Source organism: Elephas maximus, chromosome 2, assembly GCF_024166365.1.
Source record: "Elephas maximus indicus isolate mEleMax1 chromosome 2, mEleMax1 primary haplotype, whole genome shotgun sequence".
NCBI classification, from domain to species: domain Eukaryota; kingdom Metazoa; phylum Chordata; class Mammalia; order Proboscidea; family Elephantidae; genus Elephas; species Elephas maximus.
Window position 1 is genome coordinate 81,571,398 of NC_064820.1, and position 23,827 is coordinate 81,595,224.

General features: G+C 41.6%; 1 protein-coding gene across 1 annotated transcript; it reads left to right on the forward strand.

Moving 5' to 3' along the window:
* The first annotated feature begins 1,911 nt into the window (after positions 1-1,911).
* S100Z (S100 calcium binding protein Z) lies at positions 1,912-7,355 on the forward strand. Its single transcript, XM_049866218.1, has 2 exons — positions 1,912-2,185; positions 3,944-7,355. Exons 1-2 carry the CDS (start codon positions 2,045-2,047, stop codon positions 4,100-4,102), a joined length of 300 nt encoding a protein of 99 aa, XP_049722175.1. The 5' UTR covers positions 1,912-2,044; the 3' UTR covers positions 4,103-7,355.
* Positions 7,356-23,827: the final 16,472 nt, after the last annotated feature.

A 23,827-nucleotide genomic window follows, 5' to 3' on the forward strand; every position in this document is an offset into this window, starting at 1 on the left:
TTAAAAAGTATAAACTGAAAAGTCTTGTTTCTACCCTAGTCTTCAACCACTTAGTTCCATCCTTTTTCCTCCTAATCCTTTATAGTTACAATTTTATTTCTTATGTAGCCTTTCAGTGAATCGTTAGGTAAATACAAGCCTATTACATATACACACAAGGCCCCTGAGTTGCACAAATAGTTTGTGCCTGACTACAACCTAATGGTTGATGGTTTGAATTCACCCGGCAGTACCTCAGGGGAAAGGCCTGGCAATCTGCTTCTGTAAAGAGTACGGCCAAGAAAACACTGTAGAATAGTTTTACTCTGTAACACGTGGGATCGTCATGAGTTGAAATTGACTCAACAGCAATGTGTTTTGTTTTGCTTTTTTTTTAAATACACATGCATATTCTTATTTTTATTCCTTACACAATTAGAATAATCGTTTGGTACCTTTCTAAATCAGCACATAGGGAGACCTGGTGGTACAATGGTTAAGAGCTCGGCTGCTAACTGAAAGGTTGGTTGTTCAAACACAGCAGCAACTTTGAAAAGACCTGGCAACCCTGCTCCCATAAAGATTACAGCCTTGGAAACCCTATGAGACTGTTCTGCTCTGCCCTATAGGGTCTTCGCTATGAGTCAAAATCAATTTGACAGCACTCAACAACAACAACAACAGCAAATCAGCACATGGAGTGCTTCCTCGTTTTTTACACAACTGTTCATTTTGTGGAGCCCTGGTGACGCAGTGGTTAAGAGCTTGGCTGCTAACCAAAAGGTCAGCAGTTTGAATCCACCAGCCGCTCCTTGGAAACCCTAGAGGGCAGTTCTCCTCTGTCCATTACGGTCTCTATGAGTCGGAATCAACACGACAGGTTTTGTTTTGTTTTGTTTTTTGGTCCATTGTTTAAGGATCCCTGGTGACACAGTGGTTAAAGCACTCACCTGCTAACTGAAAGGTTAGCAGTTCAAACTCACCAGCCACTCCGCAGGTGAAAGATGTGGCAGTCTGCTTCCATAAAGATTGTGGCCTAGGAAGCTTTATGGGGCCAGTTCTACTCTGTTATATATGGTCCCTAGGAGTCAGAATTAACTCCATAGCAAGGGGCTGGGACTGGATGACTTCTGTAAAGATTACAGCTTTGGAAACTCTATGGGGCAGTTCATCTCTGTCCTATGGGGTCACTATGAGTTGGAATCGATTTTACGGGCCAGGTTTGGTTTTGGGTTTTGGTCCGCTGTGTTAGTCTGCTCTGTGTTTGTTCCCTTGAACTTGCTATTGTCTTTGCCCAGGAGTTTCCAGGTTTGAACCAGTGTTGCTTCCTCGCTTCTTTATTTTTAGAGCCCTTAAGTTTTTTTTTTTCCCATCATCGACTTCCTAGCAACTAATTGCATTTCAAGCAAATTCCCATAATGAAGGGATAACTGAGGCTCCCTCTTTCTCTCTTTGCCTTCTAGTCTAACGCATACAATGGGCTCCAGCCCTTCCTGGGTGCCCCAGAGGAGAGCAGCTCACACCTGTTCACCCTGGTGATTAAAAACAGACACAGAAGCACCTCTATGTGAATCTCGTCACTGACAGTTTTCATTTTCTCAGGGAACAGGTGTGCTGGATGGAACCCCACGTATAAGTGCTTATAGTTACATTGTAAACACCTGTTGACAGAGTTGTGTGTTGGCTGAATAGGTATGAAGTTAGCTATTTTCTTCCGCTTTTTGCTGTATTTTTTGAGACCTATGTTTTAACATGACTCTGTAGTTGTCTGTTTGCTAACTTATGAGCATGCTGAACCTGTTACATCTTGGAGTGGTAGAGATGGGAGGAGAAAAAAGTCATCGGTGAAGGTCTCATTTGCAGTTTGCCCTGGAGTGGGTGGAGCGCTTTCTGTAACTGAAGACTTTTGTGGTCTAACCACCATCACTCCCAGGAGTGACTCAGGGGAAGAATATTATTCTGTGTTAATGAAAATGCTGATGTTTTCCCATCTGCTTATTTTGAACAAGTGTTTTCTCCCTGAGTTTGGTGGCCTGCACCTGGAGCAGTCAATCTTGCTGTCAGCATGCCCACCCAGCTTGAGATCGCCATGGACACCATGATTAGAATCTTCCACCGGTACTCTTGCAAGGAAGGGGACAAATTCAAGCTCAACAAGGGGGAACTGAAACTACTTCTGCAGCGAGAGCTCACGGAATTCCTCTCGGTGAGTCACGGCTCTTCTGCCCCATTCAGGCCAAGGTGGGTGAGGTATGGCTTCAGGGACCAACCTCCCTATGATCCTGTCACAAAAACAGTAGAATTCATATGGAGGTTCAAAGTACATGGGAAGCCAACACTAGGGACCTTTGTTTTCTGTGGATATTATTGTGTGCACTCTTCTATATTGGCTAGAGTTTCTAAATGTTAAAAAATTCTATTTGAGGCTTTCATCAATTATCCCACATGATGGTACTCCAGTGGCAGACAAAGTGAATTATACCAAGAGGTATGTCCAGATGTCTGTAAATTAATCTTAGGTATTGGGTCAGAAATTAAACCTGGGGTGCTTTATGTCATGGTGGCAAATTTTCTAGCAAATGACAAATGCTTAGAGAGCTTTGTCAGCCAAACACAAGCGGATCGGAATCAATGGCAAGAATGTGTCTGGGATGTTAGTCAGTACAAGAGCAGATTCATGTCTTAAAAAAGCAAGGGGTTTGATAAATCTCTGTGTGAAGCCTTATAGTCCAGTATTTGGAGCCTCCTCTGAGGAAAACACTTCACTCTGATTTTTACGGAGTTGCCTTGAATTGATTTTAGCATAATATACAACCCTTGCGTGATGTTACTTTATCATCCCTATAGCCATGTATTAAGACTACAGTGATTTAATTCTGATACTCCTTTTGTCCCCACTCTCTATGGTAGGAGCTTAAAGTAAACTTTTTTTTTAATGTAATAACATCATGGTATCTTCTGAGTCATCTAAGAAGTCCCCAGGAACTTGCGCTTGTTTTTGTTTTCTTGAAACCCTGTTTGACTCCTGTATCATACAACATTTAGAGTAAGTCAACACTGAGTAGATCAAACTTGGCACACTGATTTATTCATGTGAAATTTATGATTGTTTCCATCAAGTTGATTTTGATCAATTAAACTTTCCAACCATTTAATGGTTGGCAGCTGATGAGAGGGCAATGGGAAATTTCTGGAAGAAATGAAGACCTTTTGGAAACATTTCTTATCAACTACTAACCATAGAAGAGGTGGGTGTCACAGTCCCACCCTTTCTGAATCCCATAAAATGCAGTCATCCTTATAAGAGCTATGCTTTATTGGGTTTCTTTTTTCGTGTCAGGCATCGTGCTAAGCAGGGCTGCCAGATAAAATACAGTATATCCTGTGCAATTGTTGTTTATCTGAAGTTCAAATTTAACTGGTATCCTCTATTTTTAGTTGCTAAATCTAGCAATTCTGGTGCTAAATACTTTTGAAAGTTGTGTAGAAATATCCCCCAAATTTTCGGGTAGATATTATCTCCATTTCACAAATAAAGAAGTAAAAAAAGAGGTTAAGTGATTTGCTCAAAGTCCCATTGTTGGTAAATGGTAGAGCTGCTTACTCTGGTTGGGTGCAAAGCCTCCCATTCTGTGCACTACCCGACTGCCTCCCAGTGTCCCGGCCCCCAAGCCTGCGGTGTGGTGCAAATGCATTTTCAGTATCGCTAGCTCATTTTAATCAACTGTTGTTTGTTTTTATTGGTCTTTAGGTCTGAGCCAGGATTATATGGCCCTGGGGCAGAGGCTAGACTTCTTTAGAATGTGTGTCTGGTACAAAGCTACCAGCAAATAGGCTCTTAGACATTGTCTTTAGATGCTAAAATGGGAATAAAAACTGTAATGGAAATAAAACGAAGATGCGATTTCAACTGTCATCATGAGCCTCCAAACCTGGGAGTTAGAGATTTTCTTTTTCCTTTTAGTGCCAGAAGGATCCCCAGTTGGTTGATAAGATAATGCAGGACCTGGATGCCAATAAGGACAACGAAGTGGATTTTAATGAATTCGTGGTCATGGTGGCAGCTCTGACCCTTGCTTGTAATGATTACTTTGTAGAACAATTGAAGAAAAAAGGAAAGTAAAGATAAGTAGTAAGCTAATATAAAAGCAGAGATATAGCCAAGATTATTTAATTAGAATTCATCTGTATACACTCTGTAGATTTATAGACATGGTAACACCATTTAATGATACAGTATGCATATAATTCATTGCTAATGTTATTGAATGACATGTACCTTACTATATTGACTTCAAACAACTATTTCAAATCTTATATTCCGTACTTGAAATTTTCCTATTAAAGATGTTATATACATATTTTTGCCTGTCAAAAAGAGTGCATCACAAAAATTTAGCCATTTTCAAATGAGGCTAAAACTTGGCAGATTTCTAAGACAGCCATCCATGATTCTAACAGTTACTGCTCCCTCCTGATAACTTGTCCAATGTATGTGAGATGAAGTTTCGCTACCCTTACTTCTAAGGAGCATTCTGGTTGTGCTTCTTCCAAGACAGACTTGTTCATTCTTCTGGCAGCCCAAGATATATTCAGTATTCCTCGCCAGCATCATAATTCAAAGGGATCAATTCTTCTGTCTTTCTTATTCATTATCCAGCTTTCGCATGCATATGAGGCAATTGAAAACACCATGGCTTGAGTCAGGCTCATCTTAGTCCTTAAAGTGATGTCTTTGCTTTGAACACTTTAAAGAGGTCTTTCGAAGCAGAATTGCCCAATGCAATAAGTCATTTGATTTCTCGACTGCTGCTTCCACGGGCATTGATTGTGGATCCAAGTAAAATGAAATCCTTGACAACTTCAGTCTTTTCTCCGATTATCATGATGTTGCTTATTGGTCCAGGTGTGAGGATTTTTGCTTTCTTTATGTTGAGATGTAATCCATAGTGGAGGCTGTGGTCTTTGATCTTCATAAGTACTTCAAGTCCTCTTCTTTCAGCAAGCAAGGTTGTGTCATCTGCATAACGCAGATTGCTATTGAGTCTTCCTCCAAACCCGATGCCACGTTCTTCTTCATATAGCCCAGCATCTCGGATTATTTGCTCAGCATACAGATTAAATAAGAATGGTGAAAGGATACAACCCTGATGCACACCTTTCCTGACTTTAAACCACACACTATCCCCTTGCTCTGTTCGAACAACTGCCTCTTCGTCTATGTACAGGTTCCTCATGAGCACAGTTATATGTTCTGGAATTCCCATTCTTTGCAGTGTTATCTATAATGTAATGATCCACACAGTCAAATGCTTTTGCGTAGTCAATAAAACACAGGTAAACATCCTTCTGGTTTTCTCTACTTTCAGCCATAATCCATCTGACATCAGCAATGATATCCCTGGTTCCACGTCCTCTTCTGAATCCCAACTGAATTTCTGGCAGTTCCTTGTTGATGTACTGCTGCAACTGCTTTTGAAAGATCTTCAGCAAAATTTTCCTTGCATGTGATACTAATGATATTGTTTGATAATTTGCTCATTCTGTTGAATTACCTTTCTTTGGAATAAGCACAAATATGGGTCTTTTCCAGTTGGTTGGCCAGGCAGCTGTCTTCCAAGTTTTTTGGTATAGGCAAGTGAGCACTTCCAGTGTTGCATCCCTTTGTTGAAATATCTCAGTTGATATTCCATCAATTCCTTGAGCCTTGTTTTTCGCCAATGCCTTCAGTACAGTTTGGACTTCTTCCTTCAGTGCCGTTGGTTCTTGATCATATCCTGCCTCCTCAAATGGTTGAACATTGGCCAGTGCTTTTTGGTACAGTGACTCTGTGTATTCCTTCCACCTTCTTTTGATGCTTCCTGTGTCGTTTAATATTTTTCCCATAGAATCCTTCAATATTGCAACTCGAGGCTTAAATTTTTTCTTCAGTTCTTTCAGTGTGAGAACTGCCGAGGTGTTCTTCCCTTTTGGTTTTCTAACTCTAGTTCTTTTCACATTTCCTTATAATACTTTGTCTTCTCAAGCCATCCTTTGAAATCTTCTGTTCAGCTCTTTTACTACATCATTTCTTCCTTTCATTTTAGCTACTCAAGTTCAAGAGCAAGTTTCAGAGTCCCTCCTGACATCCGTTTTGGTATTTTCTTTCTTTCCTATCTTTTTAATGACCTTTTGCTTTCTTCATATACAATGACCTTGATGTCATCCCACAACTCATCTGGTCTCCAGTCATTAGTGTTTAATTTGTCAAATCTATTCTTGAGATGCTCTCTAAATTCAGGTGGGATATACTCAAGTTTGTACTTTGGCTCCTGTGGACCTGTTTTGATTTTAATATCTTTTTTCAAAAAAGAAATGGTCGATGTTCAACCATTTCAGGAGGTAGTGTATGATCAGGAATCTATAGTGTTGAAGGAAGAAGTCCAAGCTGTACTGAAGGCATTGGCAAAAAACAAGGCTCCAGAAATTAATAGAATACCAACCGAGATGTTTCAACAAATGGATGCTGTGCTGGATGCACTTACATCTATGCCAAGAAATTAGGAAGACAGCTACCTGGCCGACTGACCGGAAGAGATCCTTATTTGTGTCCCCTCCAAAGAAAGGTGATCCAACAGAATGTGGAAGTTATTGAGCAATATCATTAATATCACACACAAGTAAAATGTTGTTGAAGATCATTCAAAAGCAGGTGCAGCAGTACATCAACAGGGAACTGCCAGAAATTTAAGCTGGGTCCAGAAGAGGAAGTGGAATGAGGGATATCATTATTGATGTCAGGTGGACCTTGGCTGAAAACAGGAAATACCAGAAAGATGTTTACCTGTGCTTTATTGACTATGCAAAGGCATTCGACTGTGTGGATCATAACAAATTATGGATAATATTGCAAAGAATGGGAATTTCAGGACACTTAATTGTGCTTATGTGAAACCTGTACGTAGACCAAGAGCCAGTCATTCAAACAAAGCAAAGAGATATTGCATGGTTTAAAATCAGGAAAGGTGTGCATCAGAGTTGTGTCCTTTCAACATACTTATTTAATCTGTATGCTGAGCAAATAATCTGAGAAACTGAACTATATGAAGAAGAACACAGCATCAGGATTGGAGAAAGACTCATAAACAACCTGGGATATGCAGATGATACAACCTTGCTTGTAGAAAGTGAAAATGACTTGAAGCACTTACTGATGATGGTCAAAGACCACAGCCTTCAGTATGGGTTACACCTCAGCACAAAGAAAACAAAAATCCTCACAACTGGACCAATAAGCAACATCACGATAAATGGAAAAAAGATTGAAGTTGTTAAGGATTTCATTTTACTTGGATCTACAGTCAACACCCATGGAAGCAGTGTGTCACTGGTGCATGGGGTGGGGGGGTGTAGGGGGTGGTGTCTCAGTTATCTAGTGCTGCTATAACAGAAGTACCACAAGTGGACGGCTTTAACAAAGAGAAATTAATTTTTTCTCAGTCTAGTAGAATACAAGTCCAAATTCAGGGTGTCAGCTTCAGGGGAAGGCTTTCTCTCTCTGTTGGATCTGGAGGGAGGTCTTTCTCATCAATCTTCCCCTGGACTAGTAGCTTCTCTGCGCTGGAACCCTGAGTCTAAAGGACACATTCTGCCCCTGGTGCTGCTTTCTTGGTGGTATGAGGTCCCGAACTCTCTGCTTGCCTCCCTTTCCTTTTATCTCTTGAGAGATAAAAGGTGGTGCAGCCCACACCCCAGGAAAACTCCCCTTATGTTGGATCAGGGTGACCTGAGTAAGGGTGGTGTTACAATCCTCTTAATGTAAACTTACAATCACAAAATGGAGGAAAACCGCACAATACTAGGAATCATGGCCTAACCAAGTTGATACACACATTTTTGGGGGGACATAATTCAATCCATGATGGGTGGTGGCCACATTAGGTGGCACTATCAGGGAGGTGACACCGAAATGACTGTCTATGAAATTTTTGGGGTAGTGTTCCAGCAGAAAGCTATTATTTTTTATAAAAATATCCCTAAAGTTAGTTATAACAAAAAAATTCTTTTTTCATAAGCCTAGCTTACATATATCAACATATGTAAGGCTAAAAATCTATGCTAATTTCCTTTCTGGTCAGAGGTGTCATTATTACCCAATTACAACGACACTTGGAATCACGTGGTTTCGCCTGCATGTGCCACAGACACGTGCTATTTTTGTTGCTGCAGGTGTTTTTACAGTCACTGATTTCATCAAATTTTCTGGTGTTTTAGATACAATATTGTAATTAGCACGGGGGTGGGTGACACCATGAGTTACTGTACTGGGTGACATCAACCACAGTGATACCACTGCAGGGAAGCAGCAGTCAAGAAATCAAACAATGTATTGCACTGGGCAAGTCTGCTGCAAAAGACCTCTTTGAAGTGTTAAAAAGCAAAGCCGTCATCCTGAGGACTAAGGTGTGCCTGACCCAAGCCGTGGTATTTCCAGTCACCTCTTATGCATGTAAAAGCTGGACAATGAATTAGGATGACTGAAGAATTGATGCCTTTGAATTATGGTGTTGGTGAAGAATATTGAATATACCATGAACTGCCAGAAGAATGAACAAATCTGTCTTGGAAGAAGTACAGCCAGAATGCTCCTTAGAAGCAAGGATGGAGAGAATTTGTCCCAGATATTTTGGACATGTTATCAGGAGGGGTTAGTCCCTGGAGAAGGACATCGTGCTTGGTAAAGTAGAGGGTCAGTGAAAAAGAGGAAGACCCTCAACGAGATGGACTGACACAGTAGCTACAAAAATGGGCTCAAACATAGCAATGATTGTGAGGATGGCGCAGGACCGGGGAGTGTTTCGATGGCACCTAATGACAACAAATTAAATCCAAAAATTTCTCATGTTGTATTTTAGGAAGGACATTTTCAGCATAAGGAAATAAATGGAAACAGGATGTTCATTTCATGATGTTTCTAAAAATCAATCAAAAGTGGAAAAATGAAATTTATGTCTCAAATTCTATTTCAAATGATTAAGAATTACATGGTTGACCAAAAGTTCTTTTCTAGTAAAGGAAAAGCTTTCTTTTTAGTCTCAGGTACACATAACAGGCGTGTAGGAGGCAAATGATTATTTATTGTGCCCAGCAGCACTGATCTTTGCATTTGCTAGAGTTTAAATAAACTTTAAAGAACCTTCAAGGACCATTCCTGAATTTAGTATATCTGATGTTTAACATTTTCCTAATGTGGTTACTAGGGCAGCGCATGGGGCCCAGGAGTTGAGGTATGGCTGACCATGCAGACAGCTAGAAATCTTTAAAAACAAGCACCCAAGCTTAAACTGTAAAAAAAAAATTTCCCCCAATTTTTTAAAACTTTCAAATGAGAAGTTGAAAGAACAGCATTGTTAATGGTTAGAAACCCTTTACCTAGGTTCCTCAATTGTTAATATCAAGTCATGTTTGCTTTCCTGTCTCCTCTCTCTGTATGCATCTCCCTGCACGTTTTCCTGAACCATCTGCAATTTGCAGACATCATAGCAAGGATTCAGGCCACACCCCCAAGGAAACACCCCTTACAACTGATTGGCTGATCACATTAGATCACATCATGGAAGATGACTATATCATTATGTAACTGCCAAATTACATCATTACATAACTGCCAAAAATACATCCTTATATAACTGCCAAACCACTGAGAATCATGACCCAGCCAAGACGACACACAACTTTAACCACCACAGCAATGGAGGACAAATCCTCTGTGGGGAGAGGTGGCTAGAACAAGAGCCCTACACCCTGGTGCCTGTGATTCCCTAATTCAGAATAAGGGAGTTTGCTTTTTCCATGAAGAGGTCAAAGGTCTCGGGCCAGGTATTTAACCTTGTTAAGCCTCATTTTTCTTGAATGTCTCAACTACAATGGCTCACCTTCCTCAGAATCAACTAGGGAGACTTATTGAAATCTGGAATTCCCAGGCTCCAGCCCAAACCAAATCAGTCAGAATGGGGGAGGGGCGGGCAAGAATCTGCACTGATAGCAAGCACTCTGGGTAACTGTTCTGCACCCTAAAGTTGGAGAACTAGAGCTCTGATGGTCAAAATCAGACAGCAAGTGCCTGAAACATAGTTAAGTGTTCAATCAATGGTAACTCTGATGATGGCAATGGTGGTAATACTGATGGGGTGAACATCTCTGGCCTAGCCTAGTTTCCACATTGCATGGCTAGTCCGGTCTTCTCCAAACTTCTGTCTCAGGTTGGTCCCTACCAGAGATGCCTGGTAGCCGACTGCCACAGGGAAAGTGGGACACTCTCACATGGCTATTTTTCCTTTGCTTTCTCCAGCCTTCTCAAAGGAGTCCTTTTCAAAAGGTGGCATACTGTTTCCAAAGAGTAATTATACTATGATGGAAAATGTCTTCTATATAATATTAACTTTAAACAGCAGGATGTTTGATGTGGTGTCAATTTGGTTTTAAAACGATGCAGCATAATTTTCAAAGGTATTAATTTGTTTCTACTTACAATTTCCTTTTCTTAATTAAGAATAGGCTTCCCTGCATAGGGAAGGTCTGTGATAGGGTGGAAAGTAAACTACTTCCTTTTCTAGCTTCGTTTTCAAGAGCCTCAGGCATTGAGGCAATTATGCTAGGTGCCTTAGAGGAAAATGTCAAGTTTTAGAAAAGGGATGATTCTGATGGAAGGATTTCCTTTGAGAATAAAAAGGGATTTTCCCTGAGCTCTGGAGAAAAGAGAGAGCTTTATGGGTACCCATGGAGGAGGGTGAGCCTCCCAGCACTCACACGACCTCTGCCAAGAACACTCTTCTAATATCTAACCTTTCCTCGGCCTCCCCATCTTCTCTTACAGACTGGAGGTGGGTGATCAGTGTGCACTCTGGTCTTCTACCAGGTAAGCGGTACAGCTGCTAACCAAAAGGTCAGCAGTTCAAATCCACCAGCCGCTTCTTGAGAACTCCATGGGGTGGTTCTACTTTGTCCTGTAGGGAGCTATGAGTGGGAATCAACTTGATGGCAATGGGTTTGGTTTTTGGTTTTTTTCTTTTGTAAGTTCACATTGCATTCTCAGAGTTTCCCTTTGAATGTGGCATCTACTATCTTGAGACCTCAGCCAAAATTTTAACGTATACACACAGAACAGGCAGGATACAAGCCCACCAAGATGTTCACCACGGTTGTGAGTGGGTGGTGGTATTATAGGCAATTTAAAATTTTTCCTTATACTTCTATGCCATTTCTGGTGTTTTAACAATGAAAAATGAGACTGAAGTGCTATGTTATTTATTTCTGTTAGAGAATTCCCCATCTAAAATGTCTTTTTTTTCTGAGATTACGCCCTCAGCCATGCTTCGCTCCTGGTGCTTTCTCCTCAGCACTGTCTTATTTCCTTTGTAAACACCCTTCCACCCAGCACAGCACCCGCACATCAAAGAGGCTAACTACGTTTTTTAAAATGAACTTATCTTGAGAATGCCAAGGATTTTCTTTGTTAACATCATCACTGTTATAAAGTTTTTCTGGTGTGTACAGTTATAAAAACCAAAACCAAACCCACTACCATGGAGTTGATTCCAACTCATATCGACACTGCTGGACAGAGTAGAACTGTCCCATAGTTTCCAAGGAGCGCCTGGCGGATTTGAACTGTCGACCTCTTGGTTAGCAGCCATAGCACTTAACCGCTACTCCACCGGGTTTTCCATGTGCAGCTATAGTGCCAACCAAATAACAGAGCCATCTGCCCCTTAACTGAGAGCAAGTTGTAATGTGCTCGTCTGTGAAGTTCCACGGGGACAAACAAGAAATGATCTTTTTAAAGGGATTATTGGCAAACGTCCCTATCAACAATCCCCAAATGATAGAAATCTTGCCATCAAACATTTTCTAATGCCATCACAGAAATAATTGAAAGTTAATGCCCAAGAACATTTTAAAACCCCTGATGTCCACTTAAGTACTTTCCATTTTAAAGGCTCTCTTTCTGCACAACATTAGAGTAGGCACATCATCTTGGGGAATGAGAGCATTTTGTAAATTAGGTAAGTGGCATCAGCCTTGGTCACACGTGCAGTGGTATTCCATCCACCAGGTTGTAGTGAAGTTTTTTTTTTTTAAAGAAGAGAATTAAAAAGCAAGCAAACAAGAAATATCTTTGCATTTTTCTTAAGGAAAAAAAAAACTTGTCTCTTTTACCCCATCCCCACCCCCACTCTCTGTCAGCCCCTGGCTACCCCTGGTCAGTTTTTTGTTTATATAGTAGTTTTGCCTCTTTCCAGAATATCCTATAAGTGGAATCATTATCCAATCTTAGCCTTCTATCACTTAATGAAATGCATCTGAAATTCAGCCACGTTGTTGTGTGCATCAGTAGTTTCTTCCTTTTTATTGCTGAGTAGTCTTCATTGCATGAATGTACCACGTTTGTTTACCTACTCACCAACTGAAGGACATTTGGGTGACCATAAGTAAATTTGTTATTAATATTCGTGAGCAGGTTTTTGCATGGACATAAATTTTCATTTCTCTTGGCTAAATACCTAAGAGTGGGATTGCATGGCTCTCAGGAGGAGGTCTGCCTGGAATAGTACCGGATGCCTTAAGTAGAGGCTAGAGCCCTGGGTGCTTTTGATAAATGGGAAGGAAGCAGCAACTGTTTACACCAGCCTCCACAGCTGTGACCTGCCTAAAGAGCTGTGTGAAATGGATTCTCTGATTTTACCCCAAAACTCACAGCTTCTACAACAAAGAATTTTTTTAGACCATTTGTCAATACAGAAGTAACACAGCTTTATTGCAAGGGAAAAAAAAAAAAAACAAAAACCAGAGAACCAAGAAAGGAAAAAAAATCAAGCATAATCTTATCACTCAGAGATAATCACTGCTAATATCTTCCTCCAAATATTCCCATGCATTCCTGTGGTTTATAAAAATGAGATGGCTTTGAAAAACATATTTTGAGATTTATATATATCAATATATATACAGTTCAATTATTATTTTTATCTGCCTGGTGTTTGACTGGATGTACTAAAAAAAAAAAATTACATTTACTCAATTACCCACTGCATATGGATTATTTCTAAATTTTCTAATATTAATGACACCAAGTCAGTATATTAGAAGGCTGAATAAATCCTTGTTCTTTTTTGTTGGATGGGCATCCAAACGCCTAATTTTACAAATGAGGAAATTACATCCTACAAGGTAACAGAGAAAGAACTAGGCAACATTTTCTATTCTTTCCTCTTCTTCCTTTTTGAGGGTTAATTCTTTTAAAATATTAATTTTTTTTCTGATTATAAAAGTAATACGTGGATAATACGGCACTGGATATAGTAAAATCACAACATCCTTTTATTTTTAAGTTTTAAGAGGAAATGGTTACAATAAAGATCCAGATTCACCAATTATCAAGATTCTGTCATATTTGCTCCATCCAGCTCTTTCCTTTTAAAACAATCCTCAGCATCCTGTTATTGTATCCCTACATGTCTAAGTATGCCTATATAAAAAACTCTGCACATTTTCACACAATGCCAGATCACACCTAATAACTTAATACTAATTCCATGCTATCATCTAATAACTTAGTTCATAATCAAATTTCCATGATTGTCTTAAAAAAAGAAATCTCTTCTCATAACTTGGTTTGAATCAGGAATAAAACAAGCCCACAAATTACATTTGGTTTTCTCTTAAGGCTACTATACTCCTCAGCAGTCCTCTCTCTCATTTTACCCACTTGCCAGTCTGCAGAAACAAGCTTAGTAGACCTGTGAAATGCCCCTTGTATTCTGGATTTGTCTATTTGCTTCCGTCTGATTTCTTTTAGGAAACCCTGGTGGCGTAATGGGTAAGAGCTACGGCTAACGAAAAAGTCAGCAGTTCAAATCTACTAGGCGCTCCTTGGAAACCCCATGGGGGCAGTTCTACTCCGTCCTCTATGGTTGCTATGAGTGGGAATCGACTCGACGGCTCCACTCGAGGGCAACTGGTTTGGTTTAATTTCATTTAATTGGTTCCTGTATCACTCACATTTCCATTCAATGAAAGTGAGCTCTAGAGCCTTGATTAGAGTTGGACTCTTCTTTAGATACAATTGTATTTATTTTTTTGTTGTTGTTGAGACTATACACTGCAAACATACACCAATTTAAGAGTGTCTACATGCACATTTGGTGACGTTGATTACATTCTTTCAGTTGTGTAACCATTCTCACTCTCCTTTTCTGAGTTGTTCCTCCCCCATTAACATAAATTCACTGCCCCCTAAGGTTCCTATCTAATCTTTACAGTTGCTGTTATCAATTTGGTCCCATATAGATTTTAAAAGAGCATGAAGTTCAAGGCAGATATTTTTTACTAGTTAAACCAATGTTTGGTTTTAAGAAGACTTCAGTTTACAATTTCAAGATTATCTCAGGGCAATAGTTACAGGGATTCATCCAACTTTCATGGCTCCAGGAAGTTGGACTTTTTTGTTAGGAGTGATTCACAAGTGGCGCTGTGTAGTCGAGATGGCATTAGCAGCTCTACAATGCCTGATGGCCCACTTTTAGAGTAAGTGGATCCAGAGGGAAGGAACCCTGGTTGCACAGTGGTTAAGCGCTCGGCTGCTAACTGAAAGGTTGGTGGTTTGAACTCACCAGTTACTTCCAGGAGAAAGGTGTGGCAGTCTGATTCCGTAAAGATTAAAAAAAATAATAAAAAGGTTACAGCCTTGGAAACCCTATAAGGCAATTCTACTCTGTCCTATAGGGTCACTATGAGTTGGAATTGATTCATCAGCAATAGGTTTGGTTTGGTTTGGAGGGTGGGGGGAGGGAAATACCAAGACAAATGCAAAATACCCTCCCACACGTGGAGATTCCTCTTCCAGGTCTGACTTATCCTCAGGGGTGCAGGGACTTTGCTTTGAGACGACTTGAGGAAGATTTTTTCATCCAACTCACAATGCCTCCATAGCCCCATCACAGGCAAGCTGTTTCTACAGCCTTGATGTTATTCTAAGTGTCTGTGGACCAGCAGCGTTAAAATCGCCTGAAAGCTTGTTGGAAATGCAGAAACTCTCACTCCAGAATTACTGAATCAGGACCGACATTTTAACAAGGATCTCCAGGTGATTAACGTGCATTTTAAAATTTGAGGCTCACTGGTCTACAGGACCCCAGAGAAGTTAGGCTTCAATTAGAGGGATGAGGGCAGTTGTATTAGTTGCCTGTTGCTGTGTAACAAATCACCCCCAAAGTGAGTCCCTTAAAAAATAAACATCTGTGATTGCACATACTTTCTGAGAGTCAGAAATTCAGGAGTAGTTTCGCTGGGTGATTCTGGCTCAGGGTTTCTCATGAGGTTGCTGTCAAGCTGTTAGCCAGGTCTACAGTCTCTGAAGACTTGACTGGAGCCCAAGGATCAACTTTCAAGCTCACTCATGTGATGTTGGCAGAAGGCTTCAGTTACTTGACACAAGGGTGGCTGAGAAAAAGAGAAAAGTCACAGTGTTTTAAATGAATAACCTTGGGCGTGACATACCATAACTTGTACTGAATTCTACTGGTCGCACACATGTTATAATGGGGGAGGGAATTATATAAAGACAGTGAACACCAGGGGGTAGGAATTATTGAGAGCCATTTCATCATTGACTGATTTTTGGAAGTAGATCTCCAGACCTTCCTTCCTAGTCTGTCTTAGTCTGGAAGCTCTGCTGAAATCTGTTCAGCATCAAAGCAACATGCAAACTTCCACTGACAGACAGGTGAGGACTGTGTATGAGGTGCATCGGCTGGGAATCAGATCAGGGTCTCCTGCATGGAAGGCAAGAATTCTACCACCAAATCACCCATGTCTCACGTGGGCTCACTACCGCAGTAGTAATCGGAGCTTCTGCCTTGTTGTGAGGAGCACAGGAGACTTGTCCCTGGAAACAGAGTCACATTCACACTCACTCATCTTATCCCAGAAGCAATAGGCGTGGTTTTACCATTTCTAGGCCCCTTCTCACTTGTCCTGTCTGCCTCTTGTTTCTCTTGTATGTGTCTGATTTGTTCTCAACCTCCCATTTCCCACAAGTGCTATTAAAAAAAAAAAAAGTTACAGATTTCTTCTTTAGTAACTTTGTGGACATCTTATACTACTCTTCTTAGGAAAAACTTAAATGGTTGACAGTAAGAAATCACTTAAGATAGTTACATTAAAAATGTAAGGGCAGGTGAAATGTAAGAAAGTACACAATACTGGAGAAGTCAGCATGGCTTGTCCAAGACAGGGTTGTGGAAGCTCCGTCCAAATTCCCTCAGGGACTGAAATACTGGGCTGAGGGCTATGGGGACCATGGTCTCAGGGAACATCCAGCTGAATTGGCATAACATAGTTCATAAAGAAAATGTTCCACATTCTACTTTGGTGAGTAGTGTCTGAGGTCTTAAAAGCTTGTGAGCAAACATCTAAGATATTTCACTGGTCTCACTCCACTGGAGCAAGAGAGACTGAAGAAAAACAAAGACACAGGGAAAGATTAGTCCAAAGGACTAATGGACGGCAACTACCACAGTCTCTACCAGACTGAGTCCAGCACAAGTAGATGGTGCCCGGCTGCTATGACTGACTGCTCTGACAGTGATCACAATAGAGGGTTCTGACAGAGCTGGAGAAAAATGAAGAATAAAATTCTAACTCACACACAAAAAAGATCAAACTTACTGGCCTGACAGAGACTGGTGAAACCTGAAGAGTATGGCCCCTAGACACCCTGTTAGCTCAGTAATAAAGTCACTCCTGAGGTTCAGCCTTAGACAGACCCATAAAATGAAATGAGACTGAATGTGCACACCAGCCCAGGGGCATGGACTAGAAGGCAGGAGGGGACAGGAAAGCTGGTAATAGGGAACCCAAGGTCGAGAAAGGAGAGTGTTGACGTGATGTGGGTTTGGTAACCAATGTCACAAAGCAGTATGTGTACTAATTGTTTAATGAGAAGTCAGTTCGTTCTGTAAACCTTCATCTGAAGTACGATAATAATAATAATAATAAAAACATAAGGGCACAATACTTTTGAAGTTTTGTCCATGTGTCCCTTTGTGACATCTGGGCCATAGATATAATTGTGGCATGTAATTGTGGCATCTGGGCTATAGAGGGGAGCCCTAAGGTGAAAGTTACTCAGAGTAACGGGATGATTGAGATAAGTGACAGTGGAGAAGCTTGTTCTTTCTGAAAAGAGCGATGATTAGAACTCTCCTGGCGTTCTATGTTGCTACCTTGCCTAATTGCAGATATTAGAGGAATAGAATTATCCAATCTGGTGAGTGTCAAGCTCAGAGTTGGTGATTAATGACCACGAGGGTTTTGGAAAGTGTAATGCTGTAGTCCTGACTGCCAAATGGAAGCTGATAATACTCCAGGATGACTCACTGTTATGTATGTTTCCCCAATAAAGAAATAAAAAACAAATTCATTTCCCCCCCAATATTCCAGTAATGGACTTTAGGAAGAAATGAAAGTGGTGGTTGAGTGATGGAGCTGTTCAAGGCTGAGGGTGTGAGTGGTCGTTAAAATTTAGCTCTTACTTCACTGGTTGCTCTACTGATGAGCTGCTGTGAGCCTGTAGGTTTTCTTTTTCTAATTTGCAAAAACACAGCATCCTATAACCTGGTTAGGAGATCCTGAGTTGGGAGAGAGGCTGCAGAGAAAACTAAGCATGAACAGCTTAATGGCCAGCCTTGAGGAACAGGCTAAATACTAGAGATGGGAGAAGAACAAAGTAGGTCCAACATCTGAGAAGCCCTGGTGGCATGGTGGTTAAGAGCTTGGCTGCTAACCAAAAGTTCAGCAGTTCAAGTCCACCAGCTGCTCCTTGAAAACTCTATGGGGCAGTTCTATTCTGTCCTATAGGGTCGCTATGCGTTGGAATCAACTCAACAGCATCTAGCATCAACAACAGAACATCTGAAAGAGGAGAAAGCAGAGAGGGGGCTGAGTAAGAGGGATTCTGGAGAGAGCACAGGCTGCTGAGGATCTGATTGAAATTCTCTTACAAGGATATTAAGAGTTTCCAACCAAAAGCAATGGAGTCATCTTTCCAAAATAAAAAAGGAAAAGATTACCCTAAAGAATTGCAAAGTTATCTGGTTTATGCTTTTTATTTCGTTAGAAATTTCCATAGTAAGTGAAGTGTTAGGTATTCTTTCTCTAAGTGTCCTTGAGGCAGGCAGCCTCAGAGCCCAACCCTTCCAGGAGACACCTACTCTAGCTTATCCTCCTACACTGATCAGAATAGGCTGCACTTTCTTCTGAAATTGTCCTTGACAAGATAACCACAGAACGGTCCATAGATGGCCTCGACCTGCCTCTGGGTGGAGACTTAACATCCTAATGAAGAAAAATCAACCCCTTCCTCCATTCCAGAGAATCAAACCCTTGTCTAGAGAGAACTCATAGTCATCCCCAAGCCCTGAGCGACTTCATGAAGGTCAATTCTGAATATTTATGATGAATTTACATTTCCTTGTCTGCTCTCTGTAAAAGCCCACCTCCCCAAGCTGCCTGTGAGCAGTCCTGGAGGAAGCAGCCCCGATTGCTCCTTTCCTTGTACAACGAAATAAAGGCATATTTCTGATCTCCCTCCTTGGCCTCTTTTTTATCGGCTGTAACAAGTCATGCTGAGCAAAACCTGGGGTTTTCACCCAGCAACATCCTGTCTTAATTTCCTTGTTGTTGTTGTTCCTCTGAATGTTTTGTCATTGACTTTGTTGTCAGTCACCACAGTGTTTTGTTGTTGTCTTTCAGTAACAGTACTGTTATTGACACTGTCTTTAGCATAATGGCCATGACAACAGCCCGATTCAGTCTGCTTGTTATTCTCTCAGGTGTGCATGGCTCTAGTATTTTTTCTCTGCTTTCTTCTGTCATGGAGTCCAAATCATAGGACTTTGACTGTAGTAAAATAGCTGATCCAGGGTCTGACCTATGACCTATCTTAATTTCTTCTTCTTGCTGATAGGCTAATAACCTCTTACACAGATCCAAGCCTATAACTCCGGAATGTTTGCTCTGTTGTTAGTTAAGAGGCCCCAGTAGGTCACCAGCATGTTCCATTTGGGCTTTGGACAAAGATAGGTATCACAGCCCAATGTGTAAGGTGTTCTCAGGAAATGTTTTCCCAAAGCAACACATTTTGACAACCTGTTCTTGAAATATTCACTTTGTAATCATCTTGTGACTGACGGCCCCTTTCCCAGCCTGTCCTCCCGCAACTTAGCCTCGTTGCAAATCACGTAAAGCCACCTATAGCATTGTAACCAATCTTAGGAAAAGCTCTGCTCTGAGATGTTCTGCCCCCACTCTGATTGACAGCTTTTAGACCAATCCAAATATTGTATCTTAATTTCCTCCTTTAGTCTTGTAATAATGGGTTTGAAACCACTCCTCTCTGGATTTGTGGTCTCTACTTGCTGGAGGTCCATAACTCCCCATTCAAATATTCTTGTGCTTTCAATCAATCTCTTTTGCTTTATTTTGACAGAGTCTGGGTGTTTGTTTCTCTAAGACATTCCTTACGTTAATAGTGGTAAGAGCATGCGTAATGGATTTCCATCTGTCTGCCTTCTGTAAGACCAACTCTAAATTCTCAGTCAACTCTAAATATCTCCTCTGACAGCACTTGCAGCACATTTTTCTCTGACCCTAATCATCCAGAGCTAGGTCCGACCTCCCAAATTAAAGGGCACTGTCCTCCAGACTGCCGGGTCAGTCTAAGGCTTCAGATGTCAGCCACGAGCCTGGGGGCCCCCGTGACACCCTCACTTCTGGCCTGCTGGCTACAAATTTGAGGATTCCCACTACCCCGTTGGATTTGATAATTCACTAGAATGATTCACAGAACTCAGGAAAGCACTATACCCAAGATTACAGTTTTATTACAGCAAAAAGGATACAAATGAAGAGACACATAGGCGAAGTCTGGAGGGTTCCTAATGCAGAGCTTCCATGTCCCAAAGGGTGCGTTACCCTCTCCCATGCATCCATGTCTCTATGTCTTTAACCAAACAGGAAGCTCGTGGAGGTTCAGTGTCCATAGCTTTTATCGGGCCTCTCATTGCACAGGCATGATTGAAGTGGTTGAATGCAACCTCCAACCCCCTTCCCCTGAGGTCAGGCTGATATCACAGGGCAGGTCTTTCTGGCTTGGCCAGCCCCTACTAGAGTCACCTCCTTAGCATAAGCCCTCAGTTGTAGTCTGGAGACCTCAGGGATAACAAAGACTCCAGGCACTGGGGAAATTCCAAGGTTTCAGAGATTATCATAAGGAACCCTGGTGGGGCAATGGCTAAGCGCTCAGCTAATAACTGAAAGGTTGGCAGTTGGAACCCACCAGCCGCTCCAAGGGAGAAAGATATGGCAGTCTGCTCCGCTAAAGATTACAGCCTAGGAAGCCCCTTGGGGCAGTTTTACTCTGTCATATAGGGTCATTAAGAGTCAGAATGAACCTGTTGGCACACAACAATAAACAACAGATTATCATTCAGGAACAGAGGGAAAAGACAAAATTCTTCAGGTAAAGGGTAATTGTAAACTCTTCAGCATGACATCAAGATCCAAAGGAATAATTAAGGTCACAGAATTGTACGTAAAGAATGTTGAAATGGCAAATGTTTTGTTACATATACATTTACCACAAAAAAATAAAATGAAAAAATGACTCAAAGGAAAATGCTGACTCACAAGAAATGACACATGTAAATAAACGTAGTTGTCCAGGAAGACCCTAAAGCACGTGGCATTTGAATAACTGAAGGTCTCTCCTGCGTGATGGTGTTCTGAAGAAAAGCTCCTCAGTCTGGCCTGCAAAGTCCTTGTCACCTGACCCTTAGCTATCTCTCCATCTTCAGTTCACGCTGTGTTCCCCCAGGCTCAGCCCACTGGCCTCTTCCTGGGGTTTGAGGGTACAATCAAGGATGCCACGTTTGTGCGCTGCCCTGGGTCCGCATGTGGCTGACTCCTCCTCTCTGTTCAGATGCTACTTTGTCAGAGAGACCATTCCTGGCCCTTTATCTAAAGGACCCTTCCCCTGTCACTCTTGGTCATATTTCCTTGCTTTCTCTTCAGTGCATTTCTAGAATCACAAGGTAGTTGGTTGATGCATTTGATCATGAAGTGTCTATCCTCATCAGATCATGAGCTCCAGGAAACGGGAGTTGCCTTGTCTACTGCTGTTACCCCGGCGTCTAGAACGATGTGACCAGACCAGACAGACCAGACATCCTTGAGCTGATTCTGACTCGTGGTGACAGTACATACTTCAGACTAGGACTGTGCTCCATATGGTTTTCAGTGGCTATGACCTTCTGGAAGTAGATTGCCAGGACTTTCTTCCCAGGCACCTCTGGGTAGACTCAAACCAACAACCTTTTGGTTAGTAGCTGAGCAGTTAACTATTCGCTCCACCCAGGGATTCCTTATGATGTTACCAATATTTAGTAAATGCTCAAAAATGATTCATTGAATGCATGAGTGAATGGTGAAAAGTTCCAAGTCTCAAAAGGTCAAGCTGACCCATTCTCTTTATACTTAAATCCTGTCTTGGTAACAAGTTAAGCTTCTACTACTGCTTTCAGACGCTATCAGACTATGTTATAAAATAATTCACCTCAAAGGCCTGGGGAAGTTAACAGTCCTCCTGGTGGTGGCTTCGGCCCAGAGGAAAACTGTGGGGAAACTATAAAAGAAAATCCAAACAGCATTTCAGTGAAGGAAGAAAAGAGACAAGGATTTGAATTTCAACATATGAAATGACAGGTACGGGAAGGGGTCTAGGGGAAGGAGGACTAACATTAAGGTCCATGCCTTGTCTCCGTGTTTTACCCATGTTATGACGCTGACTCTTCTTGCAAGCGGACCAAATGAGGGCCTTGCCTGGCGTGCAAGGAAAGCCAATGACCAAGACACGGGCCTTTGGGAAATGGAAAGCAACATTTATTGCAAGCCAGCAAGCATGGAGCCAGGAGAAATTTTCTCAGAGCTCCTGGCTCAAGGGGTGTGCTGCACATTTATGGGGTGGCAGAATAAGGAAGATATACACACTCATTAAATTTCTGGGGAATCGTATGCATAATAACAGCAGGGAGGCGGAAGATCTCTGGGCCAGATGCTGGTGTTGGACCTCTCACTTCTGAATGTTTTCGCTCAGTTTGGTACTGTTGCACTTTGGTTCCTTCCACTCTTGTAATGACATTTTTGTTCCAGATGAGTCATCTTAAAGATGCAGGAAGCGTCTCTCTGCATGCATTGGGGGCCACAGCTGGTCTTAACAGGTTCAAGCCACCAGTCTCTAACACGCAGGCCAGGATTTTCCAGGAAGGTTAGGAGCTAAAAAACAACTCAAAAATATCTGTAGTGGGCGTGGCAGAGTTTGTTGTTTGCCACCCTTAAATTGTCAATGAGGCTATGAGGTAAGAATTAAAAAAAAGAATTAGTGCCCCATTTTATAGGTAAGGGCCAACCAACCAACCCCTTGTAAGCAAATTTCTCAGAATCATACAGTTAATATGTGGCAAGCCAGGGTTCAAGCTCGTGTGTGTGTGTGTGTGTGTGTGTCTCATTCCACAACCCTGCCCTGTATGCCCTGAAGATGTGGGAGGTGGGGGTGTGTGCCGACATTATGGAGTTGTTAAAACGCCCATGGGAATCAGAGCAAAGGACACCTCACACACTCTGTATCTACATTGATTTCAAGTATCTTTTAGAAGCACCAGAGTCAGAACTGCCTCCTGCATTTTTTGAAACAAAGAGTTTAATTCCCTGTCATTTTTACACAATAGAGACCTCTATAAATTATAGCTTTTTGGTCCTCCGATTGCAACAGAAGCAAAGCCTATAACTGGACCATCAATAATCTCCCCAGTGCAGAGGAGGTGAACATTGAAGCTGCAAAAAATGCCTGAAGTTTTAGAGTTTGATTGCTTCCCAAGTAATCTTTCACTTGGCAGGATTAAATGTAAGCGGTATTGTGCTTGTGGGTTCACAGCCCATTTAGAAAATGAGATAACGCATCTTCAAGGTAGGGGAGAAAATCCTCTGTCCTTCCTGACATATTTTACGTAATAATAAGAAACCTGTATGAGAAACGGGTGAGCCACCGAGAGGGGAAGCAACTTAAAGTCTCTGCTTTCTTTCCAAATTATGGTGCAGAAAGTAGCAAACTGTCAAAGCCACACACAGCTTCCATTTCCCCTTTCAAAATGATAGAAGGCAGAAGCAGCTCAGGTTTAGTAAAAAAACAAGAGCTCTTTTCATATTCAGATGGGGCTCTGTAATCTTCTGCAAACTCTTAATGTCACTGACTGGGTTTGAAGGTGATGGTTTGGCTGGCTCCTGTGCTACCTTCACTAGTAGAGTCTGAGTCACAGTAGAAGGAACTTAATAATCAGCCTCCTTGGGGTTTTTTGGGGGTTTGATGGGTGCAGCAGAAAGAAAATTACAGGGGCCTCAAATGTGGAATGAAAGCTGCTAGTTTAACAATGCTCCCAACACCCGGAAAAACACACAGGTAGAAATCGTTTGTCTTCAAGTTACATACTCATCCCCAGATTTTTACGTGGCAGGGAGAAAGGACAAGATAGATGCTGACAAAAAGTTCCTTAGTGAGGCTTTGACTTGTGTGTGTCTACTTCACCTACAAATCCCCTGACGGTTTCAGAGAAAGAGATGCTAACTTCCTTCTACTGAAGGAAACCCAAAAGCCAGAGAGTTGCCGTTGAGCCGATTCCAATTCATGGTCACCCATGTGTTTCAGAATAGAACTGTGCTCCATAGGGTTTTCAGTGGCTACGAATGTTCAGAAGTT

Coding starts and splice junctions, on each gene's coding strand:
- S100Z (XM_049866218.1), top strand. CDS start 2,045: ATGCCCACCCAGCTTGAGATCGCCATGGACACCATGATTAGAATCTTC. Junction 2,186..3,943: donor AGCTCACGGAATTCCTCTCG/GTGAGTCACGGC, acceptor TTTTCCTTTTAG/TGCCAGAAGGATCCCCAGTT.